We start from the raw sequence: 18,299 nt of genomic DNA on the forward strand, positions 1-18,299 counted from the left end.
CTAATAATTAATTCAACCCTTATTGATAAAAGGTGGAAACTGCTGGTGCTTCCTCTATCTTCTACATATTTTATATAAAACCAACATTAGAAACAGTTCCCAAAATGTTTGGTGATCCAAAACAAAAGCAGGTAATAGATAGAACCATGCTATGTGTGTTAGTTGTGATAGAAATGCATAAAACTCAGCACACAGAGCCAAAAAATGCAAAGGCTGTACTACAAGCTCACCATATTCCCCCAAACCTCAGGCTGGGTCTTTGATTCCTGCAACCCTAACGCTAACCCTAACCCAGTAACTCCAGGGCAGAATTCAGTTTTCTTGGCTTTTGCAGGAGGGGTGGCACTCCCACTCCCTGGCCAGTGGAGCTGAATCCAGCAAGACTGGTTTTACTGAGGAATTAAGAATTTTCACAGGGAATTTCCCAGACAACAAAAATATCATCTGCTGGGTTTTAAGCACAGCAGCTGTCTGGAGTGGCATCCTTTAGTCTAGCCATCCCTTGAGTTCATTATCAATTGCTAGTTTTTCCTGGTTACCTGCCAATATATTGGCAAACCTCTTTGAAAACTCCAAGGCTTCCATTAACATTCAACCAGTCTCCGGTTTGTGTGAATGATTTCTAAACACAAACCACTGAGAACACCAAATACCACCATTAAGCCACCTTTTTATTTGTGTTTCCACATTTATTCCTAGTATCTCCTTCGCAAAATTGGGGCTAAATGAGTGTTTCACCAACAGCAGAGCAAGGTTCTTTTTGCTAAGCAGTGTCAACACTAGGAAGGCACTCAGTGGCATGATCAATAAGTCAGTAACTTTTCTGATGTTGCAGATTATATGTTTAAACTCTCGAAGCACAGAACACTACCTCCAGGCCCTGTGTATCTCGTGTAACTATTTCCTATCAGGGACTTGACTTCAAGGCCATCCACAAAGCCTTCTCTCAAAACCCTGCAGCTCTGATTAAATGAGCTCCTAGTAAAGAATAATTATTCAGAAAATAATTAACCCAAATTGTTGTGAACCTGCGTAAGTGTACTCTAAATTTCTGTATCCACTGAACACTTAGCAGAAGTCACAGGGAAGTAAAAGTTTTCTTGTAGTTTTCTTTTCCCCAGCTTTCATTTTAGCCTTTGAAATGTCGGGAAAAGTCAAGCTATGTTCCTGCTGCTCTGCCAGAGCTGTTGAATAGATTTCATGCTCTTTAGGTGGAAAGGCGTGCAATACACTGGTAACACCAAATCACAATTCATTACTTTCAGTTGGAGTATGAGCTCAGGTGGCAAGACAAAACTTATCAACAGCTTACTTGTGTATGGTGAGGAACTCTTGCCCTTTCTCTGACCACATTTCACTCTCAACATACCGAAGTTGAGTCTATTAAACTTTTACAGAAAAAAGGTCTACGTGAGTACTCAGCCTGGTTGGTTGTTTTCTGGGTTTGTTTGTTTGTTTTGTTTTTTCCGGGGGGTGGAGGGGTAGGAAATAACACTTTCAGGCGGAAAGGGAAAAGAAACGTTTTTCTTTCCACGTGGGATCAGTGGAACACCAGCCGCACCCAGGCACAAGCACCCCTGGGGATACCTAGCTGAAGGCGGCCAGCTACTCCTTTCTGCGCCGCACAGGAGCGCTGAAGCGACGCCGCCCGCTGCCACGAGCACACCGCGAGGTGGGCTCCAGGCACGGCCCCGCGGCAAGAGCCCCAAGGGGACCGGACGGCGCCGGGCGGAGCGAGGTACAGCCACCCGCTAGCACTTCCGCCCCTCGCCTCACGGCCAACAGCCGAAACCGGCCCCGCCCAGCTGCGCGCGACGGGCGGGGCGGAGCTCGAGGTACCCGCTCCCAGAGGCCGAGAAGAGGAAGCGGAAGTGGTCGGCGCGCGGCACCGGAAGTGGCGGTGCGTTTCCGGTGCGGGTGGCGTGCTCGGGCCGGTTGTGGCGGCCTCTGCAGCCATGAGCGTCCCGGCCTTCATCGACATCACGGAGGAGGATCAGGTCGGGGAACGAGCGAGGAGGCCGGGGCGGGGCGAGGAAGCGGGGCCGAGCTGCGGCGGCGGCGGCCGGGGCGGGAGAAGCGGGGCCCGGGCCCTACAAATGAGTGTGTGTCTGTAGCTTCCCTCTTCCAGTCCTTCATCTGTCGGGGCTTTGGCTTCATCTCCCCTCAGCAGTACACTTTATTTAGGAGAGGGAAACTAGCTCAGGTACGGGCTGGAGCGTTCCTGTGAGTCCGGGGTGTACAGGATTCTCAGCGCTACAGGCGTGGGAACTGTGGGTTTGTCTGTAAGATCTTTTTTTGTTTCGTATTTGAGCTGTAGGGTTTGTTGTTTCCAGGGTCTCTTAAAAGCGGTGTGTATGTATACACGGAAATCTTTAGGAACTGCATGCGCAACTACAAGTCTTTGGTTTTCACTTGCCAAAACATCTAGTAAATTCCCATCTGAAACATCTCCAGTACCACCGTAAAGGGCCCTAGAGCATTCAGCTGTGTCTTATGGTTCTGTAATGATTTGACATTGAGCTTGATGTCAGTGACATTTACATTTGGTGTCATAGTAGCATCCTGGTTGGAGTCCCCCTCTGCCAAAAGTTGTGTGGCCTCATTCAGGTTGCTTCTGAGGGGTTGTGGTTCTGCTGCTAAAGCCATGGATGAATGTGAATGTGTAGGCCCGTTGCCGAGGGAAAGGTGTTTCTTAGTGTAGGCTTAAATTCTAACAAGGTAAGGTGGGTCATCGCATGGCAGTGGGAGCTGGCTCTGACTTGTGTGAAGAAGTACGTTCTGTGTCCTCTGAAGTGGTTTTCTTTATACCTTTTTTTTTTCTGGTGAAGAGGCAACCAAATGGTTTTATTTTGCCTGAAGTTTCAAAGGGTGTGAAAGATAAAAAAGATTAAAAAAGAAAGTATCTGGGTCATGAAAACTTACTAGGCCTGCTGTGCTCTAGCTAGCTATAAGTGACATGCTCATACTATGAGAAAGCTCAACAGTTATGTGGTCTGTTCAGTTACTGCAGCATCTTATACTGGATCAATATTTGGGATTTGGGTGCCTTAAAGTGGAGGAGAGGGAGTATTGTAGGATACAAGGCAAGTAGAGGAAAGTGAGGGGAAGTGCGAGCGAGTGGTGGGGGCAGAGCAGTGGCTGAAGAACAAAAGTCATTAAGAAATTTCATTACTTTGACTTTGCCCTTCACAAACTTTTGTGTGTGTTGTCTTTGGGTTTTGTTTTAAGGCTGCAGAACTTCGAGCTTACTTGAAATCTAAAGGAGCAGAAATCTCTGAAGAAAATGCTGAAGGTGGACTTCATGTGGACTTGGCACAGATCATTGAATTTTGTGATGTGTGCCTGAAAGAAGATGACAAAGGTTTGAATCTTATTGAGTCTTGCTGGTTTTGCTAAACCTACTGCCATCAGTGCTTTCAAATAGTAGTGGTTGGCAGAATTTAGAGGTACGTTGCCTGCCTTGCATGTTAACACGTGCATCTTTGCAAAACTGGAAGTGCTTATTTTGTCATTACCATGTAAAATTTGCATGAGCGCTGCCCCTCCCTTTCCGAACGTCCAGCACCCTTTGAAGGAGTCAGGAGTCGAGCTGGACTCTGCTTGTTATAGGGGCACAAAGAGCTGTGTGTAAAACAGGTTTTGTCTCTGGAAAAAAAAAAAGAGTATAATAAACCCAAGATTTGCTGTCAGTTAATGGCTGTGATGCTGCAGATTAAGAAACAACAAAGTAACAACAAAAATTAGGACTAGGCACGTGTAAGTAGAAATTTTAAGGCTTAAACATTGATTAAAAAGGGAGATAAATTGATAAACAGGGAGACCTTATAGCAGCCTTCCAGTGCATGAAGGGGCCGACAAGAAAGCTGGAGAGGGGCGCTTTACAAGGGCATGCAGGGATAGGACAAGGGGAATGGCTTTAAACTGTCAGAGAGGAGATTTAGATCAGGTATTAGGAAGAAGTTCTCTACTGTGAGGGTGGTGAGGCCCTGGCACAGGTTGCCCAGAGAAGTTGTGGCTGCCCCATCCCTGCCAGTGTTCAGGGCCAGGCTGGACAGGGCTTGGAGCAACCTGGTCTAGTGTGAGGTGTCCCTGCCCATGGCAGGGGGTTGGAACTGCTTTAAGGTCCCTTCCAACCCAAACTGTTCTATGGTTATTGTCTGAAAACACTAGGATTTTCAGTAGTCAGTAAGTGTTATCGAGTTAGGGCTGTAGATCCTTAGAAACTGTACCAGTGTGTTTTAATGACACAGATAATGGTGCAGTAGCCTTAAATATATATGTGCCTGCTGTGCTCTGTACCAACACACTTGTTCCATTTAGAACTTTTACATGTAAAAAAATCAACAGCTGACAGGAATAATATGTTGTTTGAAAGAATGCTTGGTTCATCTAAGAAGGAGTACTTAAAATTATTTTTTATGTTGCCTTTTACTGTAGGCAAATTAATATGACAGAGAAGCTATTGCTCTTCTGTTTGATGGTCAGGTGTCATTTGGGGGAATAACGGTATTTTCCATATGTAAGGAATTTTGTTATCCTTTCTGTAACTGATATTTGGGCAGACTGTGAAAACACAAACCTGCCTGGTCCTGTTTGGAAGGGATAGAACACCGTGCTTAAAACAGGAGCTGGCAGGGAGGGGGCTTTTAAATATACTTTGTTCTTGCAGGCATTTTCCTTGTGGTCTGGGTATCTCTTGTGCTCCTTGTATGTGAGTATATCCTTGTGAAATATTTTACTGTACTTGAGCACTAGGTGTTAGTATTCTCTGTAGAACCGTGCAGCAGTTTTCTTGAAGCTGCTGTTTTAAGACCAAAACCTGAAGTTCCTCTGACTTCTCTTAAGTGTAAACAGAGAATTCAGAGCAGGATACCCAATACCAAATTCTGCTTTGACCTCAGAGTGGTAATTCTTGCTTTATATGGAGATATGTTGGTGAAAGACTACATAAACCAAATCTCTGGTACATTCTGATGAATATCCATGTTGGTTGTCTTGGCATTTTCCTCTCTTTTACAGTTCTTGCCAATGCCAAATAATCATTCATAGCAGAAGTAACTCTCCAGCACTGAATAGTTACTCATGAATGCTGCTTGCTGTTTTAAACAGCTGCCTGTTTTGTTTTGCACAGATGTTGAGAGTGTGATGAACAGTGTAGTGTCTTTGCTGCTTATCCTGGAACCTGACAAACAAGAAGCACTGATTGAAAACCTGTGTGAGAAGTTAGTAAAATTTCGGGAAGGAGAGCGCCCATCTCTTAGATTGCAGTTGTAAGTATTGTGCAGAGGAAAGCAAGGCAATGGTATCTTGCAGAGATATTAAAGACCTTGTATGTCTTTAAATCAAAGTTTCTCTGTTGAAGGAAGCAGTCTTTTTTTTTTTACCTTCATCGTAATAAAAACATCTGTGTGCACTCCAGTAATGTTTTTTGAAAGCTCTTTAACTCAGTTGTTCATTTTTTGTGGTTTAGGCTGAGCAATCTCTTCCATGGTATGGATAAGAACACTCCTGTGAGATACACCGTGTACTGCAGCCTTCTTAAAGTGGCCTCGTCATGTGGTGCCATCCAGTACATTCCAACTGAACTAGATCAGGTAATTAATGTGGTGCTTCAAGTTACGGCATTTGCATTAACCATGTTGCATCTCACTAAATATTAGTCAGAGTTGATACAGACAATTGCCAGAGCTTTGTGAAATGAAAAATGCAGGCTACAGAATTTCTTATCTTTGAAAGATATTCCTTATTAGTATTTAAAGATAGTCTGCAGAATCTAAATCAAGTTGTCATTTATTTTCTGTTTCTGATGCTGAATGTGATTAGATGTGTCAATTTGATTCTTGTGATAGTAATGAAAGTGAGAAGCTTTGATCAGGAGTGAGGCATCAAGTTCTCGTCCGTTGCTCTGAAATCAAAGTGTATTAGAATCAATCATCCTTACTTAGGACGTAACATGGAGAGCATAGGTGTCTGGCTTCTCGTGGAAAAACTTCCAGGTTCTGCATGGAGAGTCAGAGGACCCAAAGGAGAAATCTCGGTGCAAGACCTTCTCAATCCTTTTCTGCTTGAGAGGAAATGAGAAATATTTTCAGGCTTATTTTAGTCTTTTCCCCCAGTGCTTCTTTTTCACTTTGTATTCTGCCTAGGTCCGAAAATGGATTTCTGACTGGAATCTTGGCACTGAGAAAAAGCATACTCTCCTGAGACTGCTGTATGATGTCCTGGTAGACTGCAAAAAGAGGTATAAAAGATGTGATAAGATACTAGACCACTGTATTTTAAGTTGATGCATTGTAAGTGATCTGTAAGGAAAGTATTCGTCATGGTGCTTTTAAAATTAAGCTGCACCTATTGTCCAAATACACCTAGGTTTTCTTCTTTTGATGTCCTTAAGCACTCTTGCATTATACCAGTGTTTTCAAGAATATTAAAGTTAGTAGTGAATTAGCTGCAAACAGGAGACTCCCAAAATAAAACTATTCCTTTCTATAAATATTAATCTCTGAGCATTGTAGCATCATGTCAAGTTTATTACTTAATTACACTTTGACATTTTAGTGCATAGTAATGCTATCTCTTACTTAATGATGCTGAGAGGCTTATCAATCACAGTTAACAGAATCAGTCTTTTTATGTAAACGTTACCTTAAGGACAGAGCTTTCCGCTCATTGTGGAGATTAATGTCCACAGAATACCTGCTTGGCCATTTTAAATTATTATCCTGGATCATAAGCATCATCTTTGATCTAACAGGCTTGGCAGACCAGTGTCTTCTGGCATGCAGAGTAATCCTGTGTGTATCATGTCTCTAAATTAATGTCTTTACTGAGACCGATGATCAGTCTATCTTAAGAGATGTGATATGGTGTATTGACTGCATTGGCCAGGGTTGTAGAGATGGGCTGGTATCCAGAAGTGGTTTCAGCGAGTAGTGGAACAACAGTTTCAGCTTATCTGAATTGTCCCTGCTGTAGTTTGCAATATGTGTGTTTGGGTTGCTTCCTTCCACCATTCCCCTTCTCTCTGTTTTCTGAGTTAGTTTCCTGAGGTTTGTTTTAGTTTTCATAGTGGAGCAGCATCAGGACCTCTACACTGCTGACTGACACCAGTGGCAGAACATTTATATAGTCTTGCCGTGCTGCAGAGGAAACAGTTCTGTCCTGTCCGTTCCTGCTACCAGTACCTGTGTGCATGTGTGCTGGTGTCGGCATGTGTGTAGCTGCACGGAGGACTGGAATGGGGAGGTGGCCTTGCCAGGGTTAAAAAAGGCAAGTGTGGAGCTATCCTAGGACGAAGAGAGTTTCTTCTGGCAGGAGAGCTAGTTTATTCTGGCCTGGTGAAATGGTAGCCTGGAAATGCTGCATCAGCGTAGCAGGATCATTTTGAACTAACCTCAGTTTAGCGATGATTAATCCTCATGGAGCTGTGAGCTACTGCAACATCATTGGGAATTCCTGTTCCTGTCACTAACATTAAAATGCTTTCGCATTGGTAGTCTGGTATGAAAGATTTCAAATGGTAAAAATAATTTCAGAAACGTTAATCAGATCTTATAGGTGGCTTAGTGCTTACTTTTTTTCAGAAATATTACACTGATAATCTATAACACACTTACTCTTTTAAACACTTGTCATCTTACTGATTTGAGAGGTTTTAACTAGCTTAATTCCCATTCTTAATGGCTGTTTTTAGCTAGTCTTGTTATCAGATCTGGATTTTTTGTTTCCAGTACTGTCAATAACGTTGCTACCAACTGGGTTTTGCTTACTAGTAATAGGTGATATTTTTAACTTGGGCATTAAAAACTTTCACAGATCTTGTAGTATGTTACTCCTGCACTCAGTGTCCTTACGATCTGGTGCAGCAAGCTTTGCACTGAATGGAGCAATGTTTCAGAGCGCTTACACTTCTATCCAGAAAAGAAAACAAGAAGTGACCCTGGCACCTTTGACCTGGTTCACTCTCTGGATCACTGGGCAGTATTTGCTATAGTATGGGAAACTCACAGCAGCATTCCAGCTTTAGCACTCAGGAATGTTGCTCTATCTAGCGGTATGGGAAGGTAAGTGGGAACTGAAAAATAAGTAATAAAAATCGTACCTCAGTTACCATGTTGGAGTCATGGGAAAAGAATACATTGTTGGAAACAACTGAGTGTAACTTTTTTGGTTTGTTTTATATTTTAGCTTCGTTCATTGTGGCAGAAGAGGTGGGTTTCCATAGCTAAGAGACTTTTCCCCAGTGGATAAGTTGGTAGTAAACAGATTTGTAGCTCATGATAAGTAGATCATGCAGATACTATGTGTGGTGTTCATTTTCCTGCAGTGGTAAGAGAAAGCTTGATTTTTCGAATCTTTTCCAGTCACTGTCCGGTTGAAGTTTCTTCTTTCTGATGATGAAAATCATCTTGATCTCTTTGAAGAGGGAATTTTATCTGTCCCATAATCAACTGAAGAAAATTGGTGGTGGTGGCTGGAAAACAGATGGCTAGTGTGGGTTGTTTCCGAGAGCTATATTTGGTAGCTGAACATTGCAAGAGATGAGTTACTTTCTCTGCTGTCTATTCTCCTTGCCGTAAAGGTTCTGCAGTAGTTTTATGTGGCTGCTTCAGTCTTCAACATTTTCGTAGCTGTGTTGGTATGAAGTTGCAAGGTAACACAACCTGTGTTCTTTTCCAGTTACAGTTTTATAGACATGCATGCCTTGCATGCAGCTGGTTGTGCTGTGCAGCCCTGCCAGGCACCAGCCTTGTGCAGCTTACAGCTGTCCTCTGCCATGGACCTGGCAGGGTTCAGAGCAGGATTAGCCCTTCCCAAGTTTACACTCAGGACTGGCAAGACCAGTTCTTAATACGTGTCCCAAAAAGCCTAGCATGTCAGGCACCTGCAAAATAATTGTTTCATTCAATTTTAATTCCATTTAGTATCATGTCATGTAGAGGGACTTTATTCCAGCAACTTACTAAGTCTCTGAGTACTTTGTGGTTTGTTTGTTGGGTTTTTTCTTTTATCTACCCTAACTTCTATTCTTACTGGCTTTTTGTCCAGTTATGTATCTAGACTGGCAAGTGTAGCCAGTATTTGTGCAAGCTGTCTTGCTAGAAACAAATGTTCACATTTGCATCTTAGGTGAGACACATTTAGCAACGAGCTTTTGTAAAATAGTGATCCAAATTCCTGCGTTAAACACCTTAACTTACGGTAGTAGTCTGACGGTGAATGGAATGAGTAAGATTAAAAGGCCTGCCATACTTGCTGAGGCTCACAAGAACTTAGTACTGGAAGTTCAGGGGTAATTGTCTTGGAGCATTCTGATGTTTCCTAGAAATACAAGTGAAAGATTCCACTCTTTCCTCACTTGAAAATCAAAAAAGGTGGGGGGGATTTCAAATACTATTTGAAATCAGTTAAATGCATAGTTTGCTGGTTTTGCTCGTAAGGGAATGGGAGGAGAGGAAGAGTTCCAGAAATCTGTACCACAGTTCTGAAGTGTACAAGAGCAACAACTGAAGGCTTCTATTAAATTAGGTTGAATAGCACATGAGCTGAGCCTCCTTGTTTCAGTGTCTATATGGTATCAGTCCTGTATTAAACTGGTTCTTTGTCTTCACTATTTATAAGATTTCATAAATGCCAAAGTCATAGTCTGTCACTGATTACTTTATATGCAAATGGTTCCCTCCTATATAAAGCTGTCTGAATTAATTTTTTTTTCACTGATACAGACCTATCAGTTCCTCTACACATCAGTGTCAGTTGGCATGACAAATGTGAGCTGAGCTCTTTAGTGCTGGACTTCTATAACAAATGTTTTATTCATTTTTAGATCCCTGAACACAGTTCTCGGATAATAGCTGGCATCTAAAGGTGCCTTTGTGCCTTGGTCACAAAGTGTCTTCACTCAGTGTACATCCAAATTATATACGGCATTGCTTGTTTCCCATAATGTCTTTATATTTGTACTGCACATTTGTGAGATCTGGTAAATTCTCTAGAAGCACAAAACCTCACCCTATAGAGAAGCTGTCAAATAGGCGTATTGTGAGATTTAAAATACCTGCATAAAAATGGTGTCATTGTGTTGTAAAACCACTTCAACCTGTGCTGCTGTATGAGTTAAACCTGTCTCACAGCACACAACAGCATGTACTGGGAGTGTTGTGCTGGTTTGTTCATTCCCTCTGTAATATATGCCATTAACCTAAGTAATTAAAGTGAATTGAATCTTTATTCTTGAACCTTATTTTTTTTTTTATTTTAAGGAAAATTTTGTAGGCTATTAGATCACATGGGGAAATCTGTTGTATCTGAAAATGAGCTGCTTTGAAGAAAGAGCTTATCTTTACACTATAACTCGCTGTACTCTGGAGAGTAGTATCCAGCCTTCCTCCTGTCCACTGAAGAAGTACCTCAAGTAGTTTCCAGTCTGTGTATGTGTGTGTGGACTTATGCAAAGTGCGTGTTCATGTTATTCAGTTGTGGATGTGTCTCACTTCTGAGCTTTGGTGGTATCTACCTCCACACCCTCTCTTGTTCAAAGGAGGTGGTAAGATGGTATCAACAAAATCTATTCTCTGTACAAAATAACTATCACACCTTCTATTCTAATAGTTAACAAGAATTCCATGAGAAACAGGAAATAGCTTTTTGTGTGTATACACAGCATATTCAGTATGTATATTTTTTGCTGAAAATATTATGAAAATCGCCAGCAGCTCCTGGCCTCAGTAGTGGTGAAAACTGTTAAGTGAAAATAAATCCAAATCTGTTAAAGTGACACAGTAACGGTCTTGGAGCTGGTTTGCAGTAACATTGATGAGCTGCTGTTCACAAAATAATCAGGTGGGTAGACAAGGCTGTTGGTTTACTCAGTTTTCTTTGGATGAATTGTGTTTCTGAAAGCTGCCAAAGCATCACTGGAAGCTGCTTGCTTTACAGCAGCCTAAGCCAATCTTAAGTGCTGGCTGCTTAACTTCCTCAGTAAAATGAGCAGCTCTCACTCTGAATACTTGAAGAGAGAATCTCTGAAAGAAGAAAAGGCAGCTTTTATACAGTCATTTTCCTCACCATAAATATTCTTTAAGATATGCCATTTTACCTTTGAAATAAACTTTGCAGGGCTACTTATTCTGCAGTGATTAAATCCAGATGTGCATAAGAAGAGCATTCTAGTGAACCATATAAAGCTGTTCCTAGCTCAGAAAGCTTTTTCCATAACCAGCAGGTAATTTATCAATTTAAGAGAATGAAATGAAGGGTGAAGATAAACAATTTTGTAGAACAAGAATTGAAAGAATACATCTAGTTAATTTGTTCTCTCTACTAGAATAAAAATGGATCATCTACATCTTTTTCAAGTGTAATTTAATTTGACCTATAACATTGTAATGGAATTATTGAAATATTTGAGTGTCTTGTTTGAACTATTTTTTTTTTTTCAGCAGTCCTGAGGTAACTTTATTTTTCTTCTACAGTGACACTGCAGCAAAAGTAATGGTGGAACTACTAGGAAGTTACACAGAGGACAATGCTTCCCAGGCTAGAGTTGATGCTCACAGGTAATCCTGACTTCCCACTTTCCTTAAAAGTAGCTTTTCATCAATTGCTACATTATGTTGATTGCCTTACTGTTGAAGAATATCAAATCGCCTTGCAGGCAAGGGCCCTGCTGCAGCCTCTTCTGTAGCCTGGCTGACTTAGTGAAGGGTTTATTTCTGCACTCTACAGTAGGTTGAGTTGTTTCTAGGCAGAGTCAGGCTTACTCCATTGTGCAAGTGCACAGGTGTGTTCTGGTCACTGCTGAGAGAGAGATCAACCTTGACTCCGTTTAAATCAACTGTGCCATCAGAATTTGAATTGGCATCCTTTAGTTTCATTTTTTACTTACTGATTGTTTGATTCTCTAATATTCAGTGTTCTTTGCAGATAGCAGGTTCTGTTGAAAAAAATTCTTGCTCTCTTTTCTATAAGCAAGTACTAAGGATGTGAACTGCACAGAAATAAACTTACTTATCGGACAGTAAATTGATTCTTAACAGTGTGTTTTCCCCATTGGCCAAAGAAGTAAAAGCTTGTATTTTTACATTCTACCTTGGGAATTAGGTTTTTTATTAAGTTGTGTGGCTCGGCCAGGTGTGTACAGCCAACAGTTTTCAAGGGAGTTGTTTATGCTTGAGCATGGAGGAGAATCAGGATGAGTCAGTTTGAAAATCAAAGTGTCTGTGCATAAATGAAAACCTCATTGGCTTACCCTACAGCGATCTGAGGCCTTTTACCTCCAGAAGAACGCATCTGCCTAGGGTTTCTCGTACTGCAGTGTCTGTGCAGCTCTTGGCTTCTCCTGGGGATACTTTATGTGGCAGGGTGGTGGTCTAGGCCATTGGAGTGATTGTAGCACCAGGGTTTCTCATGTGCCGCAGACCAAAAGCTTTAGTCTACAGTTCTAGAAACCCTTTAGGTCTATTTATAGTCTAGAGCTGTAAGGCCTATGATTTATCAGTTGCAGTGTTTGGTGTTGGGGTTTTCTCTGTTTTGTGTCACATATGCAAGTATAATTAATCTTCCTAAACAACTTGGTTCTATGAAATTTTAGGACGTCAGTAAAAATACCTCTAGGAATGAAGGCTTGGCTGGAAATAAATGCATAGGTGGAAACAGTAGGGTGATTGTAGTCTTGCCACCTAGCAAATCTCATTTGTGATGCTGGGCAAATTACTTAATGCTTTCTATTCTTTTTTTCTTCTGTCTGTAAAAATGAAGGTTAAAATTGGAATGTGACATATCTTACATTTAAGAAGAGTTGAAAACCCTTGGGTTTTTTCTTGAAAGCTAGGAGCAACAAATTGAGTTGCACTTCCTCATAAAAATGTGTACTGCTGTAAAAATAAGCATTTTCCTTTTCTCATTAGATGTATTGTACGAGCACTGAAGGATCCAAATACCTTTCTCTTTGATCATCTTCTTGCCTTAAAACCCGTGAAATTTTTGGAAGGAGAACTTATTCATGATGTAAGTAACTTTTGTTTTTAGGAAGATGGTTTGGTGTCTGTAGAGTTCCGGGTTTTGCTCGTGTCTTTTGAAATTCATTAGAATAGTTGCCTTTGTCAGTAATACTGAACTACAATGTACGATTTCTTTTAATGCTTTTAGAATTAAAAATACCATATGTGAAATGTTTCCCTTCAGAAGTTTCAGAAACTCAGTTGCAAGACTTGCCCTCACATGAGCTCTTTAGCAAAATGTCTTTCAAGCCTGACAAAGGGAAGTAAGCTAAGCACAGATTGCCCTCAGCTATTGACAGCAGACATAATTTTAGCTCTTAATGGTTTATTTTTATGTTGAATACTAATAGTTTTTATATATATATATATATATCTGTCCAGCATGCAGAAAGGGAGACATAGATCATATTTAAACTGTTCTTTTATTTGTTTTCCATCTTCTAGCTTTTGACCATTTTTGTAAGTGCTAAACTAGCATCCTATGTCAAGTTTTATCAGAACAACAAAGACTTCATTGACTCCCTTGGTAAGTTTTCAGATCATTCCATTTCTGACTAATACACATGGCATAAGATAAAGAAGCTGCTTAGTGCTTCAGTTTGAAGCCAAGGAAATTGGAATTTTTCAGAATGGATTAGAATTTGTATAGTCTAACCTCTACTGGATCGTATGTGGACCATCTAACTGTGGTTTGTTCTACTAGGACGAACTGTTTCATAGGTTTGGAAGAGAGCTCTCTTTTTCCCCACTTACTTTCTCTTAAACCTTTCAGGAGAGAAATTTTAATGCACTGGTGATCTAGCCTAGGCCAGAGATCACAACTGTAGAGGAAGCCTGCAGCTTGTATAAATCTCTTACAGTTTTTTTTATGACTCTATAGCAGCAAATACTGTTCAGGAGAAGTAAGATAGAACATGTAAAATAGTGTGTGTGTCTGTGTGTGCTGATGCATTAGAGCTAGCAAGCCTCAGTCTGTCCCAGTTAATTTGTTTCATCACATGAAGTGATGTGATGGAATGTTAATGTCAGCACCCTCTTTATTTACACACTGTGGAAAAAAGGAGTAGTAATTAACATTTTGACACTCCCCCGTTGATGTGTAATTGACTGTTTCAAAGGAGCACTGGTTCATAAGCTATTGCATGCATTAAAATTACGTTTTTTATATTCCAGCTTTTTAGGACAGGGGTCAGTGACAATGCAGAAATTGCTCAATGATGCAGATTTTTTTATTACTGCATTAAGGTTTTGACATATTGGTAATGAATGAATGTTTCCATAAAAATCAGAGTTGTGGTTGGTTTTTTTCTGTTTTGTTTTTATAACTTTGATTTTGAAATGACACTTCAACACTGGCTGAATGCATTTAGGGAAAGGCACAGTTTTGCTAAAACAGAGTTTAGTGCAGCCTTTAAAAGGAAGCATTATTTTGTTTAATGGAGTGCGGTATAATTTTGAGAATAATTACCCTCAAAGCTTTAAAATGCTGGTACTTTGGGTATTAAAATGATGGAAATGCCAGTGTGATTTTTCCGTGGATAAAATTAGCAGCAAGTTTGTGGTAGTTTGTAAATATGTATGTAGAATAAGCACACCTTTTGTCATATGTATTTGCACATTAGTTGGGTAGACATCTTACACCATTTTTTCTTAGCGGAAAGTGGGGTTTGCATTGTAATTATTTTTATGTATTGAAATGGCTTACGTTAGTTGTGCACAGAAGTATTTGCTGAAAATGCTGTTACGGTAACACTTGAATAAAGTTATGGGAGGTTAATTACATACATAGTTGGTGTTAATTATACAGTGTACCATAGTCATGATTTCTTTTGCTCTGGCTCCCTGTATCTGTGTTTACCTCTGTGAATTTGCGGTGTGTGCATCTCCAATAGTAAAACCCTTAAGTATCTGTGTAACTGCTTTGAAACTTTGAAACTCAACTGTTTTGACAGCCTTACGTCCAGTTATCTTGATTTCTCACCTGGTTTATGTTGTCCTCAGAAAATTCTGAATGTCTCTGAGCAGTGGCCAAGATGGGGGTTCTGAGGCAACGCAGGCCAGAATGCTAGGAACTTGGTCTGTGTTTCAGCCATGCCTTTGAAAAACAAGGGCAGTTTGCTGTAGGAACAATACAATTATTAGATGAGGCATTCCAAAATTCTCCAGGGCACTTGTGATCTGTTGCCAGAAACAAATATATTTTTAACCATGCTTTAAAGATTATCATTTCATTTTTTTAACAAGTTGCCAACATATTTGGCTTTAAAGTAAATGGTATCAATAAGAGGATTTTAGTGCCAGTGCAGCATCGTCTTTAGTTCTGATCTTCTCTGGATTAGGACTAGTCTAAGCTACTGCAGAGAAGCTCCTACAGGTGGCGTCCGTTTGTGACCATTTGTTGTTTTATTAATGCTGACAACTTAGGCCAGCAGTAGAATTGTCTGTGTCAACTGAATCGCCCTAACATGGCCACATCTAATCTGCAGTCTTTTTCGGAAAGTTAATCAGCATCTCATTTGCATTTGTTAATTAGGGTTAATGTGTGCTAATTGACTTTTTGATGCTTGTAGAGTTCCATTAAACCCAGTTAGGTATAGTTGCTGGTGCTCCTCATTTGCATGAATTATGATCGCATTTTTGTTGAATCAGTGCCAAACAGGTAACCTGCATCATAATTATAGCTAATTAACACAACACGATGTCGTGCACTAATGGGCTTTCCTGTTAGCATATGGATGTTATAAATTCCAAACTTAAATTGTTTACTGAAGCAATGTGAATGTTTATAATGTTATTTTGAAACAAAATGTTTGACTTTCATTTTAAAGAAACTTCCCCATAACTACTGTTGGTACCACACAGAGCCTGGATTAGGGAATACCTTGGTTCATCTGAATGTCTCAACTTTGTTGACCTAGGGTTTTTTTTCAGGAAAGCAGTCTCTGAGGTGTGCAAGCCTTCGGCTCAATGCCTTGTGTTGCCAAGATCTAACCTAACTTTTAATAACTCTTCCTCTATTCTTTAAGAGCACTTTATTGCCATGCTAGTATGCTGTAAGCACATATGTGACGCGTGATGCTTTTTTGCTGTGATATAACAGTTAATTTGGTGCCAAAACACATCCTTCTGGCACAAAAATGTTATGTTGCTGAACCATTAGTGAGAGAGGTTTATTTTCAAGCAACTACATGAGGACGTGTGGTGAGGCTGTAAGAAGGTTTTGACATTACCATTTACAGATTTTCCACTTGTTCTTGCATTGCTGTTCTTCCAGATGAACGGAGACATTCTCTTGCACCCTTGCCACCTAAAATTTTGTTCAGGTCGTGTTTTTAATGTTTAAAAAAACCTCTGTGCGTCACTTTCATAGATATTTATGACCTTTCACTGACAACAACTGAGTCTTGGTGAATTCAGAAAGAAATTACCTGTTTTAACAAAGCATAAGGAAGATGCAGGAATTGATGTTATACCTCAAAAGATGTTAATGAGGACAGATGGAATATTTTCTTGATGTGAAATAAATTTTAAATTATGGGAAGCATGTATTAAGAATAACATGGAAAACAGTGAACTACTGAGTTATAATTCATAAGCTGTCAACACTTTTACACAGGCTTGTTGCACGAACACAATATGGCAAAAATGAGGCTACTTACTTTCATGGGAATGGCTGTAGAGAATAAAGAAATATCATTTGACACAATGCAACAGGAACTGCAGATTGGAGCTGATGATGTAGAGGCATTTGTTATTGATGGTAAGAACCGCAGTACCGTAATTTACCCAGTACTAATGAACAATACTATTTATAGTCCTCTCAGCTAATGTTAAATATTAAGGAAAATACTAATTTTTAATTTCTGCATTTGTTACAAGATATGGCTGCAAAACTTCATGCTCAAAACCGTGCCTAACTGCTGTCTCTTAAAGAGTGTTTTTCTTTCCAGTGACAGGAACTGTATTTCATGTAATTTTTTATAGAACTAATAACTTGTTTGCAGGTTTGTTATCTGGTTCTCTTTGCTGTCATTAAAACAGGATGTGTTTGTAGGGGAGAGAAGTTCATAAAAACTGTACAGGATATTGCTTTAATAGGTAGGCAACAAACAACAGGGTTCATGCATGGCCTTCATCTTATTCCATCATTTTGCTTTTCTGCCTACTGGACTGTTAAAACCAACAGTAAACCTGTATTAAATGAACTGCTGTGGTTTCATCTTTGTATTGATTTAATTTTTAATGGTTTTTATGCAGTTTAATACCTTTGCGCTATCTTGAAAACATTGCTCAGAGCAGCATTGCTTTTTTGCAGCTGTAAAGACAAAGATGGTATACTGCAAAATAGATCAGACACAGAGGAAAGTAGTTGTCAGGTAAGACTTAATTCTTCATAGCATTTTGCAGAACTTACTGTGTTCTAATTATTCCACTTACATTTGTAGAGTATTTTAACTAGAAACAAGGTATTGTTCCTATCAGTTGCTGGTAGTTAAATAGTTGCTATTTATCATAATTTTATTAAAGCTCACACTGAATGTTGTTAGCTTATTTAATGAAAGAGTCCTACTTTCCAGCACATTTCATTTAATGATCTAATAGTGACACGAATACTAATGACTGTTGCTGCTTTAAATATTTGGGAAGGCTAAAGGATTCTCTTAAACGATTAAGTGGAGCCCTTTATATAGGGAAAATAAAAATTTTCCTATTCACTTGTGAGAGTAAAGTAGTGCTATGAAAGAATTACTAGGTGATTATGACAGCTAGTAATCATCTTCCAATTCTGTTTTACTTCTCTAGTCACAGCACACATCGGACCTTCGGAAAGCAGCAGTGGCAGCAATTGTATGACACTCTAAACACCTGGAAACAAAACTTGAATCAAGTGAAAAACAGTCTCCTCAGTCTCTCAGACACCTAAAACTTTTTATTTTTTTTTTTTTTTTTTTTTGACCTAGTAATGTCACTATAGATGAAATTTATTCAAAACTTTGATAATTCGTGAATGTTTCCAAAATGTCTGCAATTGGTTTAAGGAAGCTAAATATTCTAAATTGCAACAGGACAAAAGGCAATAAAACAAACATGGGAAAATACTTTATGTTGATTTTCTTACATAAATCGCAACAACTAACAGTAGCAATATTGACTATGCTTCTCTTCTTCATATTGTAAACTTCAACAAGAATGTCTTTCTTTGCAAGAGGTGTGGGGAGCGAGGAAGGGAGATCGGAAAAATGATAGTGCAAGCAATTGTAAAGTAAGGGAAAATTTCCCTTATACCCTACAGGAGAA

At 39.8% G+C, this 18,299-nt stretch overlaps 1 protein-coding gene across 4 annotated transcripts; it reads left to right on the top strand.

Moving 5' to 3' along the window:
* The first annotated feature begins 1,884 nt into the window (after positions 1–1,884).
* Positions 1,885–18,114, top strand: EIF3M (eukaryotic translation initiation factor 3 subunit M). Of its 4 annotated transcripts, XM_080617106.1 has the most exons (12): positions 1,885–1,997; positions 3,229–3,361; positions 4,670–4,711; positions 5,132–5,270; positions 5,471–5,594; positions 6,147–6,241; positions 11,475–11,558; positions 12,909–13,008; positions 13,446–13,527; positions 16,618–16,761; positions 17,317–17,377; positions 17,805–18,114. In XM_080617106.1, exons 1-12 carry the CDS (start codon positions 1,956–1,958, stop codon positions 17,923–17,925), a joined length of 1,167 nt encoding a protein of 388 aa, XP_080473232.1. In that variant the 5' UTR covers positions 1,885–1,955; the 3' UTR covers positions 17,926–18,114. The 4 variants fall into 4 exon arrangements, with proteins under 4 accessions (XP_080473232.1, XP_080473233.1, XP_080473234.1 ...); XM_080617107.1 differs by lacking the exon at positions 4,670–4,711 and having other exon boundaries at positions 17,805–18,105; XM_080617108.1 differs by lacking the exons at positions 1,885–1,997; positions 4,670–4,711 and adding an exon at positions 2,038–2,100 and having other exon boundaries at positions 17,805–18,104.
* Positions 18,115–18,299: the final 185 nt, after the last annotated feature.

The sequence above is a fragment of the Psittacula echo genome (genome assembly GCF_963264785.1).
Source record: "Psittacula echo genome assembly, chromosome: 5".
In the NCBI taxonomy this organism is placed as follows: Eukaryota; Metazoa; Chordata; class Aves; order Psittaciformes; family Psittacidae; genus Psittacula; species Psittacula echo.

Coding starts and splice junctions, on each gene's coding strand:
- EIF3M (XM_080617106.1), top strand. CDS start 1,956: ATGAGCGTCCCGGCCTTCATCGACATCACGGAGGAGGATCAG. Junction 1,998..3,228: donor ACATCACGGAGGAGGATCAG/GTCGGGGAACGA, acceptor TTTTGTTTTAAG/GCTGCAGAACTTCGAGCTTA. Junction 13,528..16,617: donor AGACTTCATTGACTCCCTTG/GTAAGTTTTCAG, acceptor ACTTTTACACAG/GCTTGTTGCACGAACACAAT.